Genomic DNA, 19,368 nt, shown 5'->3' with positions numbered 1-19,368 from the left:
GACAATACATGACAGGATAAATGCATACAATTTAAATCCTGTTCATCTTTATATTAAAAACCAAATCGAATGGATGAATTTCATGAACTGGATAAAGTCATAAAATGGTATTACAAAGTAGTTATGAAGCTAGGTCAGTAAACAAGAGGGCCATGCAATATATGCAATATAAAAATAAAGGGAGGTAATTTGTCAACAGTTATCTTTCCTGATTGTCTGAGCCCATCTTTCATCATTAATGAATTTCCACATCAGTATCTTCATTAGCTACTGAGATATATCCATTTTAATTTGAAACAAAGGGAGGTAATCTGACAAAAATTAGTCCATAGTTATGTACCCTGATTCTACGAGTCCATCCCAGGGTATAAATCAAATTTCAAAACATCTTTATTACTTACTGAAATAAACCTAGTATTTTAATTTGAAACAAAGGGAGGTAATTGACGCGACAGACTGCCCCCGTCAATCTACCCAAAGTCACAACCAGTTCAAAAATCAAATAAAACTATGCCTCACAAAACTGGATGAAACTAGAAAATGCTTTTGTAAAAAAGCGCATGTCTCCCCCAATGCAAAGTCCTATAGGCAAGAAGTCAATAGGGGTCAGGAGCGAAAGTCAAAGTGACACTGATGGTTGGCTGCAATAGGGATCATCTACTTGGCATGTCCAGTCATCCCGCTAAATTTCAACACTCTTGGCCTAGTGGTTCTCAAGTCACTGTTCAGGCTCCTGTGACCTTGACCTTTGATCAAGTGACCTCAAAATAAATAGGGGTCATCTACTCTGCATGTCCAATCATCCTATCAAGTTTCAACATTGTAGGTCAAGTGGTTCTCAAGTTATTTCCAAAAAATGATTTTACATGAACAGGCCACTGTGACCTTGACCTTTAATAGACTGACCCCCAAAATCAATAGGGGTCATCTACTCTGCATGTTCAATCATCCTATGAAGTTTCAACATTCTGGGTCAAGTGGTTCTCAAGTTATTGATCGGAACTGGTTATCAATGTTCAGGCCCCTGTGACCTTGACCTTTAACGGAGTGACCCCAAAAACAATAGGGGTCATTTACCCTGCATGAACAATCATCCTATGAAGTTTCAACATTCTGGGTCGAGAGGTTCTCAAGTTATTGATTGGAAATGGTTTTCCATGTTCAGGCCCCTGTGGCCTTGATCTTTAACAGAGTGACCCTAAAATCGTTAGGGGGTCATCTACTCTGCATGACCAATCATCCTATAAAGTTTCATCATTCTGTGTCAAGTGGTTCTCAAGTTACTGACCGGAAATGGTTTTCAATGTTCGGGCCCCTGTGACCTTGACCTTTCAAAGAGTGACCCCAAAATTGTTAGGGGTCATCTACTCTGCATGACCAATCATCCTATTAAGTTTCAACATTCTGAGTCAAGTGGTTCTCAAGTTACTGACCGGAAATGGTTTTCAATGTTCAGGCCCCTGTGACCTTGACCTTTGACGGAGTGACCCCAAAATCAATGGGGGTCATCTACTCTTCATGACCAATCATCCTATGAAGTTTCAACATTCTGGGTCAAGTGGTTCTCTAGTTATTTCCAAAAAATGATTTTTACATGAATCAGGCCACTGTGACCTTGACCTTTATAGATGACCCCAAAATCAATAGGGGTCATCTACTCTGCATGTTCATCAATCCTATGAAGTTTAACTTCTGGTCAATGGTTCTCAAGTTATTGATCGGAATGGTTATCATGTTCAGGCCCCTGTGACTTGACCTTTGACGAGTGACCCAAAAACAATAGGGTCATTTACCTGCATGACAATCATCCTATAATTTCAAACATTCTGGGTCGAGAGGTTCTCAATGTTATTGATTGGAAATGGTTTTCCATGTTCAGGCCTGTGGCATTGATCTTTAACATGAGTGACCCTAAAATCGTTAGGGGGTCATCTACTCTGCATGAACCAATCATCTATAAAGTTTCATCATTCTGTGTCAAGTGGTTCTCAAGTTACTGACCGGAAATGGTTTTTCAATGTTCGGGCCCTGTGACCTTGACTTTCAAAGAGTGACCCAAAATTGTTAGGTTCATCTACTCTGCATGACCAATCATCCTATTAAGTTTCAACATTCTGAGTCAAGTAGTTTCTCAAGTTACTGACCGGAAATGGTTTTCAATGTTCAGGCCCCTGTTGACCTTGACCTTTGACGGAGTGACCCACAAAATCAATGGGGTCATTATCTTCATGACCAATCATCTATGAAGTTTCAACATTAAGGTCTCTAGTTATTGATCGGAATCGTTTTTAATGTCAGGCCCCTGTGACCTTGACTTTGACGGAGTACCCCAAAAAAATAGGGTCGTCTACTCCAGCAGCCCTACAACCCTATGAAGTTTGAAGGTTCTAGGTCAAATGGTTCTCCAGTTATTGCTCGGAAATGAAGTGTGACGTACGGACGGACGGACGGACAGGGCAAAAACAATATGTCTCCTGGGGGAGACATAATTACAAAATTTTATAAAAATAATAAAATATACTTTTCAAATAGGAATCTAACTCTATGTAGTCGGTCTTTTTGTTCCTTATAAATAATTCTCTACCAGAATATACAAAAAGTAAAAAATGTCATTAAATGTTGTTTAAATGTGATTGACCACTTTTAAACTGGATGGGAGTTAAATGGAAAATCTTAAGAAACGATCTTAAACATTCAATCAAGAGTTTTATAACATGACTATTTCTTACCACGGAAGACATAAATAACTTTTCAAACCAATTTCATTGGAAGCTGCTGGGAATATTCGTTAACATAAAACATAAAGGGAGCTAATTTTGTCATAACTTCAGTCAATTTATATCTTCACTGATTGTCCAAGTCAATCTGATGGCATAAATGAAATTTAAGATCAGTATCTTCATTAGATACGCAATAATACTTATTTTAATTTGAAATAAAGGGAGATAATTTGACATAAAATCAGTCCATTGTTATCTACCCTGATTGTCTCAGTCAGCGCGCTCGACTATTTCGATACTGGATGGTGAACCTGGGCACATCTGAGAAAACTGGAGCTGTCACTGTTGTGTTTAATGACTCCAATGGTTATGAATTAATCTAAGTAACAAAATAAAACCAGAAAAAATATCACTGTTGGATTTTATTAGAACTTAATGAAGCGCTCCATTGCATTTTAATTTCGTATCATTGTAATAAAACTTGATTCATCATAAAATGAAAGTACTGTTGTACCTTATCACTTTTATAAACTTGTTATAAAGGTAAGTACTGTTTTGCTATAAAGATGAAAATTTTCACAGTACTGCACAGTAGCTTTATAGTAGCTTATTATAATAAAAAAAAGCTAGTCCAGTCCATCAATAGTCCAGCATTGTATATTAGCCCTTACTGCAATGCATTGCAGAGATAGTTATCTTTTAAATTATTGATAATATTAATCAAAGTTCTAAATAAAAAAACGCGCATAACTCAGAAAATAATGCAGACAGTGTCCCTTGTCAAACATTTATGCAAGTATTCTGAGTCTCAGTTGAATATTTTTGAGAGCTAAAAGATATTTAACTTAAGAAATAAACTTGAACCAAGCTTAAGCCAGGTTCGAGCTAAATATCGTGTATGCTAGATAATCCACCTATGCAGCTCACAACTCCATTTAAAGATGAGTTAAAAGGGCAAAACAAAATATTTGACATAAAACGTAACAAATATCAACGACCTTAAAAGTTCTCTATCCAATATGAAGTACTTCCACTGATGTAAGTATATATTTTATATTTCATTGTCTTAACTGACAGTATATTGTTAGATTACTTTTAAAAACAGATACCTACATTTTTGATAAGTATTCCAAGTTCAAAGACAAAGGTTTCAATATTCATAAAAATTCTCCAGATTTCCATATAAGAGATATTTTGCACGATGAAAAATATTTTATGTCAACTGTCACAATACATACAAAATATTATGAAAATACTTTAAATGATTTGCAAAGTGTAAGTATTTTACCGTCTAAATCTTAACATTAGAATATTTTAAAGTCTAAGAAATTTGATGAATATAGACAAATGACTTTTTTTTTTCCAAATCCAACTGTAAGACTTTTACCTTTCAACATGTCTGTAATACTGGCTCTACAATATCAGTAAACACACTGATATCTGTAGATATCTATCTCCTAGATTAAGATTTATTTTTAAAAACAATACTTTTATAATTGTGAATCTAGCTAGTCTACATCCTGTGATTACATTACAGTAAGTTCTCAAAACAAAATCACTAATTTAAAATTAGACTGGCATCTGACACTGTTACACCAAACTAAGAAAAATGACAAAGGTTGAAAATTTTAATTATCAGTATATTGGCTAGTCTATGAGATTTGTAACTTATATAGTATAAATTACAAATACGTTTATAAAGAACCATCCACCATGTTCATATAGATCTGAAAGGATGTCCATCATTACCTGAATCATTCAACTGTGGAGAAAGCCTGTCCAGCTGCAAATATTAATATTTCTTTCTTAAAAAATGCTAGTCATCATGATCAACCATTGACTTTCAAGTACCAATCTGAAATATTCATTTATATGTGTAAGTTGATAATATAGGTTTGTTACAGTGGTGTGTTACAATGGAGGAATCAGCTATGAGAAAATATCTAAAACGCAGACAACAATTTTATCATAAAGTTTATGAAAAAAATCACCATTTGGAATATACTATTTCTAGTTAATATTAATTTAACTCAATATCAATGAATGGGAAAGTTTAAATGGTCATTTTCTTAGTTATATAAAGTTCCACTAGAGATAATATAATTTATAATGATGAAAGATTTGTTTTTTTATCTTTTAGTTTGTACTTGTAGTCACTTTTTAGGAATATTAATGTGTGTAACACTAAAACTCCTGAGACAAATGATCTGGAACGAATGCTTTATTGAATAAAAATTTATAAATAATAACATGAGAGCCTTCTGAACAAAATGTTCATGTAGAAAATGTAATTCTAGGACTGTAGAATATTAAGTTATGACACATCCGACATGGCGATTTTTGTACCAAAAGGAGTAAGCAGAACACTAATGGTAGACAGTCAAAACCTTATATATCACAGGCAAGATACACGTAGGAATATGTGTGTAAAATTCTTTTAAAATTGACCCTGCTGTTTCTGACCAGAACATTTTTAAAGTTTCCTATATTACAAATATGGAAAAAGTGACAGTTACCCTGGCAGTCATGTTTATAACAAAAGGAAAATAAAACAGTCTTTATGGAAGGTCACAAAAAGCCCATTTGTGTGAAATTATTTTAAAATTGGAATAGCAGTTCCATATATATATACTACAATGAATTTGAAGAGAAATACTGAAACAAATACCAGTGAAATCTGACATGCCTATAGAATAAGTAAGCAGAAAGGGAGTTTGCCTATTAACACAGACCATTTTGCTTTTTAATTTCAAATGCCATCAGAAAGTTTTGCATAAAAAAAGACTTTTGCATATCTTTCTAAAATGTGTCTAATTTAAACTCTATTATTTAATTTTGTATAGTTACTTAGACATGTGTGCAGAATAATTAATACAATGTAAAATGAGGGTTCCAAGAGACAATATGGAAAGAAATTCACCATGTTCAGCATATTTTCAAATATGCAATCACATTTAAATAACATTTCAATTACAGAATTTAGGTATAATTATACTTGCTATCAGATGTCTTCAAGTGATGAGATTTTGCATAAAAAAGCTTAATACAAATGTAAGTTTTAAAGAGAGTTGAACCTGTTTGAAGATAACCATAAACTTAAAGTAACTTTTACATATTTTGTTGTCTTGAAAGAATAATGATGCACAAGTTGCTATTAAGATAGTAGCTTGGTATAGCTCAATCTTTCACCTTCAATTGGGGAGAAGGGTCTCTGTGGCTATGTTATTTAGGTCTCTGGCTTCAAATCACTTGTCCCTCAATAATGTGGGTTTGATCCGCACCAGAGGCGTTATTTACAGGCTTTTCAATGTATCTATTTACATATAATATGAATTTTTTTTTACAAAATTTGCTGTAATGAGATTTTTCCTCCAACTCGATGGGTTTAATGAATTGTTAATTATTACTTACTGTAACAGTTAAACAAAATTAAGTCAGCTCTGTGTATTTAACTGTTCTTAAAATAGGGTTGCCCAAAAGCTCTACAGAGCTTACATTAATTGTTTCACAAAGCAACAGTAAACAAAATTTGCCTTTACTGTTACCTATTTAAATTAAGTCAAAATAATTTGACGTTAAGATTGTTCTATATTTTTGACCAGGCAATCTAATGTCAAAACTTTAAACGAACCGAAATAATAGAGGCCTGATTATAATTTCAAACAAAATTACAGTACTAACAGTCATGCAAAGTTAAATTTTGGATTTAACGCTTGCTCATATTGGCATGTAGACAGTGCACGGTACACCTTAATCATATACAGTACATTCATATTTTTTAATCATCAGAAATTATTTTTTTATATATTTTAGTTTATACTAATTTGTTTTATCTCGAATGTGATGAAAGCTTCAAGTTTATTTAAAACACTCTCGAGTCTACTTCGTGGAATAACCAGTACTAGTGTCATATGAGAAGTCATGATCCTGGCCCCACTGGGGCTCGAACCCACAACTGGATTTAGCGGCTGTCACCTTATCAACTACACCACCACTCCCTTTATATACTAAATGAGTTAATCAAAAAAAGTAAAAAACTGTCAATAAATCACAATTACAGCTATATATTCTATATTGTAAAATTATGTCTCTCTGGCCAGTCTTTGGCTGAAGTATTGAAGAGCATCCACACTAGATGTTATTAACTGGTTGTAATAGTCTATTAGAACTATATTATATGTGGAAACAGATAAATAAGATAAACAAGTGACTGTCAATCAGAAAGATATAGAATCTACAATATCTTATTTCGAAAATGCAAAAGGAAGAAATCTAGATCTACTCATTTTCGATTTCACAAGCTCCGCTATCTTGTCTCTCCAGCCGGCGAATGATGAGTTTAAAACGTGCGAATCACGTTTTTATCTAAAGGTTTAATAACACCGATAACAGATATTTGCCTATGGTTATGTCAAGCAACTTATTAGAGTCTTAAATTAACAAGACGTTTACTGAAGAATAATAGGACAGTTTTAAAATAAACAACTCATTATTTGCATACAGTGGCCATGTTTTGTCGAAGATTTTTAGACAGAAATGTCATTTTCAGAGCGTGTAAATCTTATCATTTTGAGTAGCTATTAACGAACAATAGTTTAAGGCACAATATGTAACACATTTAGCAAGTTTTAAGACAATCGTTTGATTCGTGGAAAAAATAAGTTCCTGAGTTCTGGAAGTTTTTTTCAGAAGCACCATAAATTCGGTTAAATACGTCAAATTGGGCATATTCAAATCAATATGTTTAAATTCAGGAATATAAAATCAAAATGAAATTATTAAAATTCCGAACGTTATTTTTGAGAATTTAATATTCAAAATGTTGTAAATATTGGACAAAGAATAAGCTTGTGGACAAGTTTTAAATAACATATATAAACCTTGGACCTGGTCACGACTGTGTGATAATCACGCTACACCGGTTCTGTCATAAAGTCAGGATTAAATTTGCTGACTTGCACTTTGAAGATCTATGGAATTCCAGGACAATATACAATGTACATGTAATACTAAAACAATACCCGTATAACAGTGTCATTTTTATTCAAGAAAACTTTAGTGCAAATATGGATAAATTTTTATTCACTTTTATTGCACTTAAAAAAATATTCAGGTGCACTTATTGAGTTTTGTCTTTTATTTCCAATATCACATTTGACTGGAATCTATTCCCAATTTTTTAGTGGGACATGCATTTTTCTATTTGGCGTCACTTTATGTAAATAAGTGATTTTTTTTTTTTTAAAAACTGCACTTAGTGTCAATGAGATTTTGCACTAGGGTGATGTTATATAACAGTTATTTGCTATAGTGGTAGTACATATTTATATTGTACTTAGCTTTTCACGTTTTATATATGTACTATTTTAAACCTAACCTTGAATTTAAATCGCAGTCTGATGTCCTTTTATTTGAAATATGCACACTCGTTAAAACTTGTGGTACAAAAATATTACCCTCAATGGTATGACGTCATTTATTACTATGATGTAGACACTATTGTCGGTCTATAAAACAATGTTTTGCGTTTTTACATTGCCAGTTATTGTTATTATTAATAGTATTATTATTATCATTTATATGTTATTGAGTCCTTTTCGGAAAGTCGGTGGTTCTACCTAGGTGCCCGCTCGTGATGAAATAATGCACCTGCGGTCTTTCGCCACTATTAAAGCTGGAAAGTCTCCATAAAACCTTTCATGTGTCTGTGCGACGTTAAATCCAACCAAAAATATGTTCAGCTTTTGATGGTGAATGAAGGATACCCTTGAAAATTCAATTTATTTATTTTTTTACAGATATTCGAATTCTTCTAGTAGGACAAACTGGTCACGGAAAAAGTTCAACTGGAAATGCAATTGCTGGACAAAATTTTTTTGAGACATCGGGAGGTGCATCATCTAAAACAGAAACATGTAAATGGTCAAAGGTAACTATTTATCTCAATTAAATGAAACATTCTTTGAAATGAATAAACAAAGTTATAAATCATGATCAGTTTGAATATTGCTGTTTTTGGACAGCACGTTCAGCTGTAGCAAACATCGGAAGTTCTATATTTTGTGTTATTTTGTGAATTAATGCAAACAGATCATAGCAAAAATCCATGTAAACATTGTAACGTTTAGTCGAAAATTGAAACATATTTTGTATTCAACAGTATACCTCTGTCTCGTATGGAAATTCAAATAACAAATGTATCCATTAGATACAGTATAAAGGTCATAATTATTAGGTTATTATTTTCATTCTAACTCGTAGTGCTGCTAATTCAGTCATCAGAAAATACAATGTATCAGCGCATAGGCGGCACAACTGTCAGATTGTTTGTTTTTATTCTTCTGATCTTATTGCTACATTTTACGGGTGTTTATTTATATTTGAGTCACACTGCCCTAGAACTGCGTTTAACCACGGCGTTTTCAAGGCAAACGTATTGGATAGTTGGTTGTCCGCAGTCCGCAATTGTTTTAACACTTAATTACCAAATGTATAGAGAAATCTTCTCACGATTCCGTAAAACCAATACAGAATTCCAATTGCATAATTTTACATACTGAAGACTATTTTTATAAGGTATGATTCTTCTTGGTCGAATACATTTCGAAATGCTCTAAAAGCTGCAATGAAGAAGTTTTTTCTTTGTGTTTTGTTGTTTTTTTGACGTGTGTCCATCCAATGATTTGTTCAGGGTGTAAGACGAAGGTCGACAGGATCCAATAAGAAAAGGTCACAGTTCAGACTTGTGTTTGCTCAATATTTTTTGTGTCAGTAAAATGAACAAGCATCAATGTTATCCTCACAAAAAAACGTGGAAAGTCAAGTTAATATTTAAAGTAAAAAGATCGAATAGGTTCAATTTGCCCTCAAATATTCCGAACCATTGGGTTTTATAAAAGTATCTGCTCAAGTCTTTATATCTAAACAGAAAATGCAGACACAACACTCACCAGGTCCATTGGTTAAAGGTCAAGATTACACCTGAACACCAAAGTTCACAATCACAATGTTCTATTTACCCTTTATCAAATTTGGTTCTCAAGTCACTGTTCAGGCTCCTGTGACCTTGACCTTTGATCAAGTGACCTCAAAATAAATAGGGGTCATCTACTCTGCATGTCCAATCATCCTATTAAGTTTCAACATTGTAGGTCAAGTGGTTCTCAAGTTATTTCCAAAAAATGATTTTACATGAACAGGCCACTGTGACCTTGACCTTTAATAGACTGACCCAAAAATCAATAGGGGTCATCTACTCTGCATGTTCAATCATCCTATGAAGTTTCAACATTCTGGGTCAAGTGGTTCTCAAGTTATTGATCGGAACTGGTTATCAATGTTCAGGCCCCTGTGTCCTTGACCTTTAACGGAGTGACCCCAAAAACAATAAGGGTCATTTACTCTGCATGAACAATCATCCTATGAAGTTTCAACATTCTGGGTTGAGAGGTTCTCAAGTTATTGATTGGAAATGGTTTTCCATGTTCAGGCCCCTGTGACCTTGACCTTTAACAGGGTGACCCTAAAGTCGTTAGGGTTCATCTACTCTGCATGACCAATCATCCTACGAAGTTTCATCACTCTGGGTCAAGTGGTTCTCAAGTTACTGACCGGAAATGGTTTTCAATGTTCGGGCCCCTGTGACCTTGACCTTTCACAGAGTGACCCCAAAATCGTTAGAGGTCATCTACTCTTTATTACCAATCATCCTATTAAGTTTCAACATTCTGGGTCAAGTGGTTCTCAAGTTACTGACTGGAAATGGTTTTCAATGTTCAGGTCCCTGTGACCTTGACCTTTAATGGAGTGACCCCAAAATCGATAGGGGTCATCTACTTTGCATGTACAATCATCCTATGAAGTTTCAATATTCTGGGTCAAGAGGTTCTCTAGTTATTGATCAGAAATGGTTTTCAATGTTCAGGCCCCTGAGACCTTGACCTTTGACGGAGTGATCCCATAATCAATAAAGGTCATCTACTCTTCATGGCCAATCATCCTATCAAGTTTCAACATTCTGGGTCAGGTGATTCTCTAGTTATTGATGGGAAATGGTTTTCAATGTTCAGGCCCCTGTCACCTTGACCTTTGTCGGAGTGACCCCAAAATCAATAGGAATCATGTACTCTTCATGACCAATCATCCTGTGAAGTTTCAACATTCTGGATCAAGTGGTTCTCTAGTTATTGATCGGAAATGGTTTTCAATGTTCAGGCCCCTGTTACCTTGACCTTTGACGGAGTGACCCCAAAATCAATAAGGGTCATCTACTCTTCATGATCAATCATCCTATGAAGTTTCAACATTCTGGGTCAAGTGGTTCTCTAGTTATTGATTGGAAATGGTTTTCAATGTTCAGGCCCCTGTGACCTTGACCTTTGATAGAGTGACCCCAAAAACAATAGAGATCGTCTACTCCAGCAGCTCTACAACCATATGAAGTTTGAAGGTTCTAGGTCAAATGGTTCTCCAGTTATTGCTCGGAAATGAAGTGTGACGTACGGACGGACGGACGGAGGGCAAAAACAAGATGTCTCCTGGGGGAGACATAATAATCAACAACTTACAAATACAATGAAAAGGATCATCAGATGTTGGAATATTTGAAAAGCCGCTAAAAGAAGCCGTTCCGGACGAAACCTAGAAATTGGTATCAGCCCTGACTGTCTGAATCGCTACCTCAGCAGTTTTCATTTAACGATTAAGAAAAAACTTGGAGAAGATTATGAATAACAGCGGAGGGCGGTCAGCATCCAAAATATGGCTGCTCTATAATTCACTTTTCGTCGCATCTTCAATAAACTTGCTTTCAATGTTGGGGCATTACATCTCGGCCAATTTCGATAACCAGCCAAGTTGTACCGGCACTCCTTGATTGTAGTCCTGTAATTATCCCAAAACGGTGACTTTAGCATTGTCCGCTCTTTTAAGTCGAACAATTTTCATCCGATCTTCATCAGACTTGCTGACAATATGTGTGAGCATAATATCTCAGCCAAGTATTATTACCACCTATATCGCCAAAATGACTTGTAGGGAGATTGCACCATATACTTTCTTTAAATATGATACGCAGAAAAAAACAACATTCAATGAATTGCGCATACTAAGTATGAAATGAAACAAATATAGAATGGAAAGGTTATTTAAAGTCTAACATTGTTGTGTATAATATATATTTGCACTCACACAAAGCTGGGGAAAACTAGAAAAGGCAGAACTAAAATATTCAGTGAAACATAAGATACGATGAAATAGATATAGAATAAAAAGGTTATTTAACATTGTACTGTACAATACGAGATATATTTAGACTCATACCCAGCTGAGAAAACCATATTGAACAATATGGTTTTCTCAGCTGGGTACTCGTCCAAATATATATCCGTATTGTACAGAGCAAAGATAAACAAGACCTACCATATACTTATTTATGACAAATAAATGTCGCACAATATCATGCGAAATGTATGCCGGAAAAATAATTAGTCAGTTTGAGTGTTCGGAAATGAAAAAGAAAAAAAAATGTTTGAGAGTTATGGTCGTTGATTTGGCAAAACATAAATATTAGAATACTAAAACTATTAATGGCACATTTTCTTTCGGTTTTTGAATTATTTTTATCTTTTCTTTCAATTCTTGAGAATTGAATTTTTCCAATTTCAGTATGCCACCAAAACCATTATCTGATTTATAAGTATTTCACTTATTTAGCCTCTGATAACAACTTGCAACAGCATACTAATGTTATTGATATGTTTTGCTCACAAATATTTCGTATGTTTTTATATCGTTTAACTCTCACATTAAACTACTTGGCTTTATAATAGCAACTGCATAACGCAAGAGGTATCGAGTGCATTTAATGTTTGGAATCTGAATAATTTTAGATAAGTTTTTACACATTTTCTTTATGAAAGTGACACAATTAAAAAAGTTCTGAAAATCTTACACATTGATTCAACCGACGAAAAATAGTAGACCTTTAGCACAATCTAAAAAGATACAAAAGCTGAATTATTAAGAGAGTGAAATACTCTTTTTTAATTATTCCAAAATTGATGTATCCTGTTATCTACTGGCATGCTTAGTTAAAATAAATCTATTATTTTGAGAACATAAGCGCGTTCTATTCATTATTTTGCTACACTTAAACTGAGTTAAGAGATACCTCACACAACCTCCTCCCCCCACGAACAACTCTCCCGTCCCCCACCCCCATCACACAACACACACACACACACATACAAATAATTTCCTATAAAGAGAGTGTCTAGTTTGAAGTATATTTATAACAACAAATATTGTTTAAACCAAAGTACATTTAAATGTTTTGCTTATAATATTAATCCAGAATGAAAGATGTTTATTTCAGATTTACGTAATAAAATAATAAGAATGCGTTCTAAAACGCAAAACGAGAATCTTTTTCATATACGATGTTTTGAGTAATGTTATTCAGGTGAGCGAACGGCCGTATTTGTAGCTACATTTTTTTCTTGTATAATAAGTGTGTCAATAATAATTTGCTATTATTTTAACATTGCTCTCAAATAATCCTCATTTTTATTATCATGTGCTTCTTATTAAAATGATCAATGCTTGATTATTGTTGCAGCATATTTCCCGGTTAGGCAGAAACATAGAGGTGGTAGATACTCCAGGATTTCAAGACACAAAGTTTTCCCCTCGAGAAACATTGAATGAGCTATTAAAGGCACTTATATTCACAGCACCAGGTTTTCACGCCATTGCATTTGTATTAAGACGTGGTAGATTTACGGAGGAAATTATAAAAACGAAGAAAATATTTTTTGACTGGTTTGGTCAGGATGTTGGACAGTATGCTTGTTTGATATTAACGGATACCAATGAACAGGATCTAGAAGATTTTTTGTCGGAAAAACCGGGCCAAGAACTTTCAGAGTTGTTACGTCTGTGTGAGAATAGAGTTATCCCTTTTGACAACAGGTATACCGGAAGTACAGACGAACAGGTTGAGAAATTGTTTAAAACAATTGAAGAAATGAAACAAAAAAACATACCTCCGTACTTTTCCAACGTCGCCTATAAACTGGCGGATTTATATGCCCGTAATTATCAATCAAAGAACTGTATACAAGTTGTTTTAGATGCTTTTAAGCATCCTGGAGAATTTGTGAGAGTCACACTTGAACAGTTTGACCATTTTAAGCGAGTGGTGAAGATGCTATCTGCTCCGTTTCAGGCTAAATCAAAATCTAGTTCGAATCAGCTTGAGAAAGAGGACACGACAGAATTGCAACTAATTTCACAGGATATGAATGAATTACAACTTGTACAAAAGCCTGCATTGAAACTTCAAACTGCTACCACCGATCACAGATTGCAGAACATTAGAACAGAAATAGTATATGATCAATGCACAAGCAGCCACACGAAACAATGCGCAGTTTTACGTAAGGAGACCTCAACAGCAGTAACTGCTGCGACAAAAGAGATCAATATGCAAAGAAAGATGATGCCAGTTGAATCCAAGAGGTCGCAAACAGAATATATACAGGACACAGGCAGAAACAGAAAATCTACAAACACAACTTTACAAAGCGAGAAAACCTCACATGTAAACGCTCACAAATCCTCCACTTCTGCTGAAATCAACCTCACATCTAGTGATAGTGACAGTTCTCCAAAAGACTATATGACGGATATGAAAGAAAACGTGAATAATGGCAGAATAAAGGTCCAGTCGGTGGCTGATTTTTTTTTAGCTTTTTATGAAATGGCGAAACAAAAGTTTCAGCCAAAGACATGCACTTTATCATAATAAATGTTTCGAAATTTCAAAAGAAGCAACAAATAAGAATTTTTGTGTCAACGAAACCTTGTACAAGGTGCATTCAATGTTCTAATTTAAAAATATAAGAAAAAGAAATATTTAAACATCTCTACTTAACACACATCATGTACATACTTTCGAACTTTTGACATCATTGAGGATATCTTGCTGAGATTCTGAAATACAGTTGCGCTAACATACTTTAGTATCAATAAACCGACTTTAAAAGTCGAACTAAGTTGTACACAAAGATTACATCACAAAGACTCTAAGGAAGTGACTTAAAAAGAAAAGAGAACTCCAAGATTAAGTATTAAACTTTTTATCACGTTTGTGGTTCATATGCTGAATTGTAAAATAGTATGTGGTATAATTACCTTAACTAAAATACGTAGGATGGGCCAATTGTAAACGTATGACAAACGTTGCATGTCTACTCTCTACACTTATTCTATTGAAATATCATAGGTATATGATGTGTAGTCTATAATGAAACAAGAATTGTAGACTTTACAATCTATCTGCCTTTATGATCTATTTAATTTTTGTACTTTAAACAATCACGTTATACACTTGGACACCGCTTACCATCATAAGATGTTGCAACGTTTGCATTTTTAAGTAAATTGACTGGAATTGTAGGCCTATTGTAGACTTATTAGCTCTGTGAAGCAAATATAATACAAACTAGGAAACTAATGCGACAGTCTGCAGATGGATTACCCATGTCGCTTGATTGACTGGTCTATAACGTTTTAAGAAGTTGCATTTTATCTTTAAAAGCAAGACAAAGATAATCAATTTATTAAAGTTAAAAATGCATCGACTATGCAAAATATTTTTTTCATGTGCAAAGTTAGTTACAACCTGAGCGGGTTGCTATATCAAATATGTTTGCAAATATGAGTAGATATCGAGCACCATTGGATTCAAAATGGCTGTTAGTTAGACGTTTTACTTCATGTCTAATTTTGCTTAAAAGATAAACTGATTCTTGATGTACCTAAAATAATTACCGTAAAGTTGCTTGTTTTTCAGATTTTGGTATAATGTGTTAGTATAAATTTATTTGTGCAGATGGCATTATTGTATATTTCGGCAGGAAAACAATTGCTCAAATATTTGTTTGTTTCCAGTAAACAAGAGCGATTTTTGTGCTTCCATAGTTTTGTGCGACAGTTGTCTTTTTCCGTCAGACCGGAAATGAGTTTTCACACAGCCAGAGTTATTGTCATTTTATAGACGAAATGCGCCCGTTTGTCCGTCCGTCTGAGTTTGTTTTAGTCATATTTTTAAACCACACCGAAACGTAATTCAGCTTGTGATGTTTCGCACCTGGTGTTTGAGGTGGGATATCACACAGCAAGAACAGAGTCATGGGCATTTACTAAGTCATAATGAATCATTACGTCCTTCCGAATTTGTATCCCACATATCTCAAAAAGTATTTGACCCATCAAATTTCACAGGATTGTCATTCAGCATGTAATATTATACGTCTTGTATTCAACTTGAGAATTGTCACAGTCAGACCAGAGTAAAGACTTTTGACTTTGTCAAAAATTTGCATAAAAGGGTTTTTAAAATTCATGTCACATTTTTAAAGAATTTCTTAAAATAGGATTATGAAACAGCGCAGGAATATTATTTCGCATGGTAAACTATGCAGCTCCGATTTTGTTTGAGATTTCATTCAGCTAGACGAGAGCTATGATCCTTGACTTAGTCAGAAGTGTGCATAAACGGGCATAATGTTTGTATCGCAAGTATCTTCTAAAAAGTGTTTGAGCTAAGACCATGAAACATAACAAGAATATTATTGACATGTGAAGTTGGGTTTAGTTTGGGATTCCTGTTAGGTATGCTTACGGAAGGCCGCTGGTTCTACCCAGGTACCCGCTCGTGATGAAATAATGCATGAAGAGGCACATTGGGTCTTCCTTTACAATTAAAGCTGGAAAGTCACCATATGACCTATCGGTGCGCCTTTAAATCCAACAAAATAAAAAAATAAATGTTAGGTATGCACCTGGGGCTTTGTTTGAGATTCCATTTAGCCAGATCAGAGTAATGATCCTTGACTTAGTCAAAAGTATGCTTAAAGGGTATTATAGTTTTTACCGTGCGTATCTCAGAAAGTATTTGACTTCCTTATATAGAATGATGCGAAGTTGTTCAACAGGTGTCCTAGTTGGGATTTCATTCTGCCAGACCAGAGTTATAGTCTTTAACGTAGTGAAAAATCCACATACAATGCTTACAAGTTTATGTTGCATATATCGAAAAAAAATATACTTGAATACATAAAACCATGTACAGTGATAGAGTTGGGTGGTACAAATGTCCTATGGACACTCACAAAGTTTCACTCTTATATTCTTATAATTTACTTGAAAGAGATGTTATAAATTGTTTCTTTCTTATCTGAGCTGTATTGAAAGTCCATGCTCTGTTTAGATAATATGCACGTACGATCAATTAAATGATATTGATTAGACGGTGAGTAGGTCGACTTACAGATGTTCGGTGATTGAACCGTGTGACTGAATACTGGTCTAATTATATCATCATGATCATGTTATTGTGCTTTTTATTCGACCTGGCGGGTCGGAAATAAACTCTGACTTATGCAAATAAAATTAATTTCAAAATAAACGATAATAATCTTTGGGTAGCCAACGACTAATATTCAGCGAAACATTGTTACAATAAAATATAGTTGGCCACTGAATATGTAAACATGTTTCCGAATATACTGCATATATCATGTACTATAATGCAACGGAAAGCCGCGAAACCCTGACTCGCCAGGTCGATTTAAACGAACAATAGCTTTCAAAAGGTTTAAGTACACTTTACTATATCCACAATGTATACCTTTAGTACATGAGCCAAAGGGTTGATTGGTACCATCTCGGGGGATTAATTCTTATACTGATTTTTGGAAAGGTATACAACCCTGGAGTAAGATAATATGTGATAGCAATGTATCGATGGTAGCTTTTGGTGTGATATCATCTTGATATATGCCTACACTTAGATACAAGTTCAGGTGAGCTAAAATATAGCCAATGTAGGCATACGAGTTATGGAACATATGCTTTTCAGTTTGAATAATTGATGTATTTGTAACTAGTATTTAAAAACAAACAAAACATTTCCTTAATTTTCGACATTTTTGGGTTTGCTTCTTTTAATAAATGTTAATTAAAATAATGATTATGTTTAACATCTTAATAGCATGGACAATTAATAAGCATAATTATAGCTCATAATTAGATTTTCTTCCGATGGATGTTAGACCTTGAGGTACCATCTCCCCCTGCCTTCCCTAAGGATTCAAGGAAACATTATGACTTTCGGAAAGTACATAACGAATGCTTTTTATTCCTACATGAATGCCGTTTAAACGTTAGGGCTTTTGTAACTTACGTAACATTTAATATGTTTCCTAAAAACATTTAAGACGATGAAATAGTGCTACACAATGATTAAGAAAAAGTGCAGTCTGTAGTTTATTAACAACCTTATACATGTATAACAATGAATTGAATGTGCTTTAAAATAATATATCTTTCACGTACCCGTTAACATCTTAATTAGTGTAATTTACGTAACAGTGATTTTATTCCAACATTATAGATATTTTACTTGTACTAATCACCCAATGACCAAGGTGTTTATGATTCTTCAATATAACTGAAAGTACAGACTGAATAGTGTTTCTTATAACTATTTTTCTGCAGTGGTAGGAACTTTTCCATGATGTAATCTCCGTATAAGTTTTATGTTACCAAAATGTACAAAACTGAAATTTCTGAAGTGAGGAAAATGCCCTGCACAGATCGGGAAAAAATTATAACATTTTATAATAACTATACATAATTTGTGTTGTTGAACTAGATATTTACTAGAATGCAGTGAATCACCATCTCATTTCAATAGTTGTGCGAATTTTACGTGACAATAATATGTGTTACCAAAATCAGTACAAATCAATTATAAATGTTCAAGAACATAATTATACATGTATATGTATTGAAATACATTTTAGAAATGGACCTTAAACAAGTAGAAAACAAACTGATACTCATTGGAACACCATGGCTTTATAGGGACAGAATCATTCTTAGTTTAAATGTTAGAAATCTCCTGACACTTACTTATTAACAGATGACACACATATTCAACCTTAATTATTTGACCTTCAACCGATGTTTATGTAAACAAGTAAAGGAACTTGCAGACAATTCAAGCCTTGAAAATCTGTTGAAAGTCAAACAGCGTTCAAAGAGTACTTTCAAAAGTACCAACACTTCAAAAGTGTCAGAGAGAGACATCACGGAAAAGGGCACACTTCTGTATATACTTTATTGATATTATTCATGATATACTGGCATTAATACAGGCCACAAATGTCAACGACCTAGATATGAAAATAGGAGTCTGGCACAAGTTGTGCCCACTATTATTTGCGTTTAATCATATAAAGGTATATAGGTGAAGCCATCAATGACCGACTTTGCAAATTTTGTTCAAGCAATACTGTTGAAAATGAGTCGCATTTTTTATTACACTGTTCAAAATACAATGACTTACGTTATAATTTCACCGAGTGGGCACCAAAAGTGATATTTTCACGAGTGGCGCAGCCACGAGTAAAAATAACAACTTTTGGTGTTCACGAGTGAAATTACCGTGATATTACATCGATACCAACAATTTTTCTGTTTATTTTATGTCTAAAACTCTACCTTTGTTGTGTTTATTTCAATAAAATGTCGAAATTTGCGGGAAATTTTATCAGGAAGCATCGCAAAGATGACGTCA

At 34.0% G+C, this 19,368-nt stretch overlaps 1 protein-coding gene across 1 annotated transcript in view; it reads left to right on the top strand.

Annotated features, from left to right (window-relative positions):
* The window catches only part of LOC123555447 (GTPase IMAP family member 7-like), a 39,003-nt gene extending 19,889 nt beyond the window's left edge, over positions 1-19,114 (top strand). The window contains exons 2-3 of the mRNA XM_045346071.2: positions 8,519-8,649; positions 13,339-19,114. Coding sequence (XP_045202006.1) covers positions 8,519-8,649; positions 13,339-14,526 — 1,319 coding nt within the window. The 3' untranslated portion in view covers positions 14,527-19,114. The remainder of the gene's footprint in view (positions 1-8,518; positions 8,650-13,338) is intronic.
* The last annotated feature ends 254 nt before the right edge of the window (positions 19,115-19,368 follow it).

Source organism: Mercenaria mercenaria, chromosome 15 (genome assembly GCF_021730395.1).
Source record: "Mercenaria mercenaria strain notata chromosome 15, MADL_Memer_1, whole genome shotgun sequence".
Classification (NCBI taxonomy): Eukaryota; Metazoa; Mollusca; class Bivalvia; order Venerida; family Veneridae; genus Mercenaria; species Mercenaria mercenaria.
The sequence above is the reverse complement of the archived record's forward strand: the minus strand, read 5'-3'. Positions and strand labels throughout refer to the sequence as shown.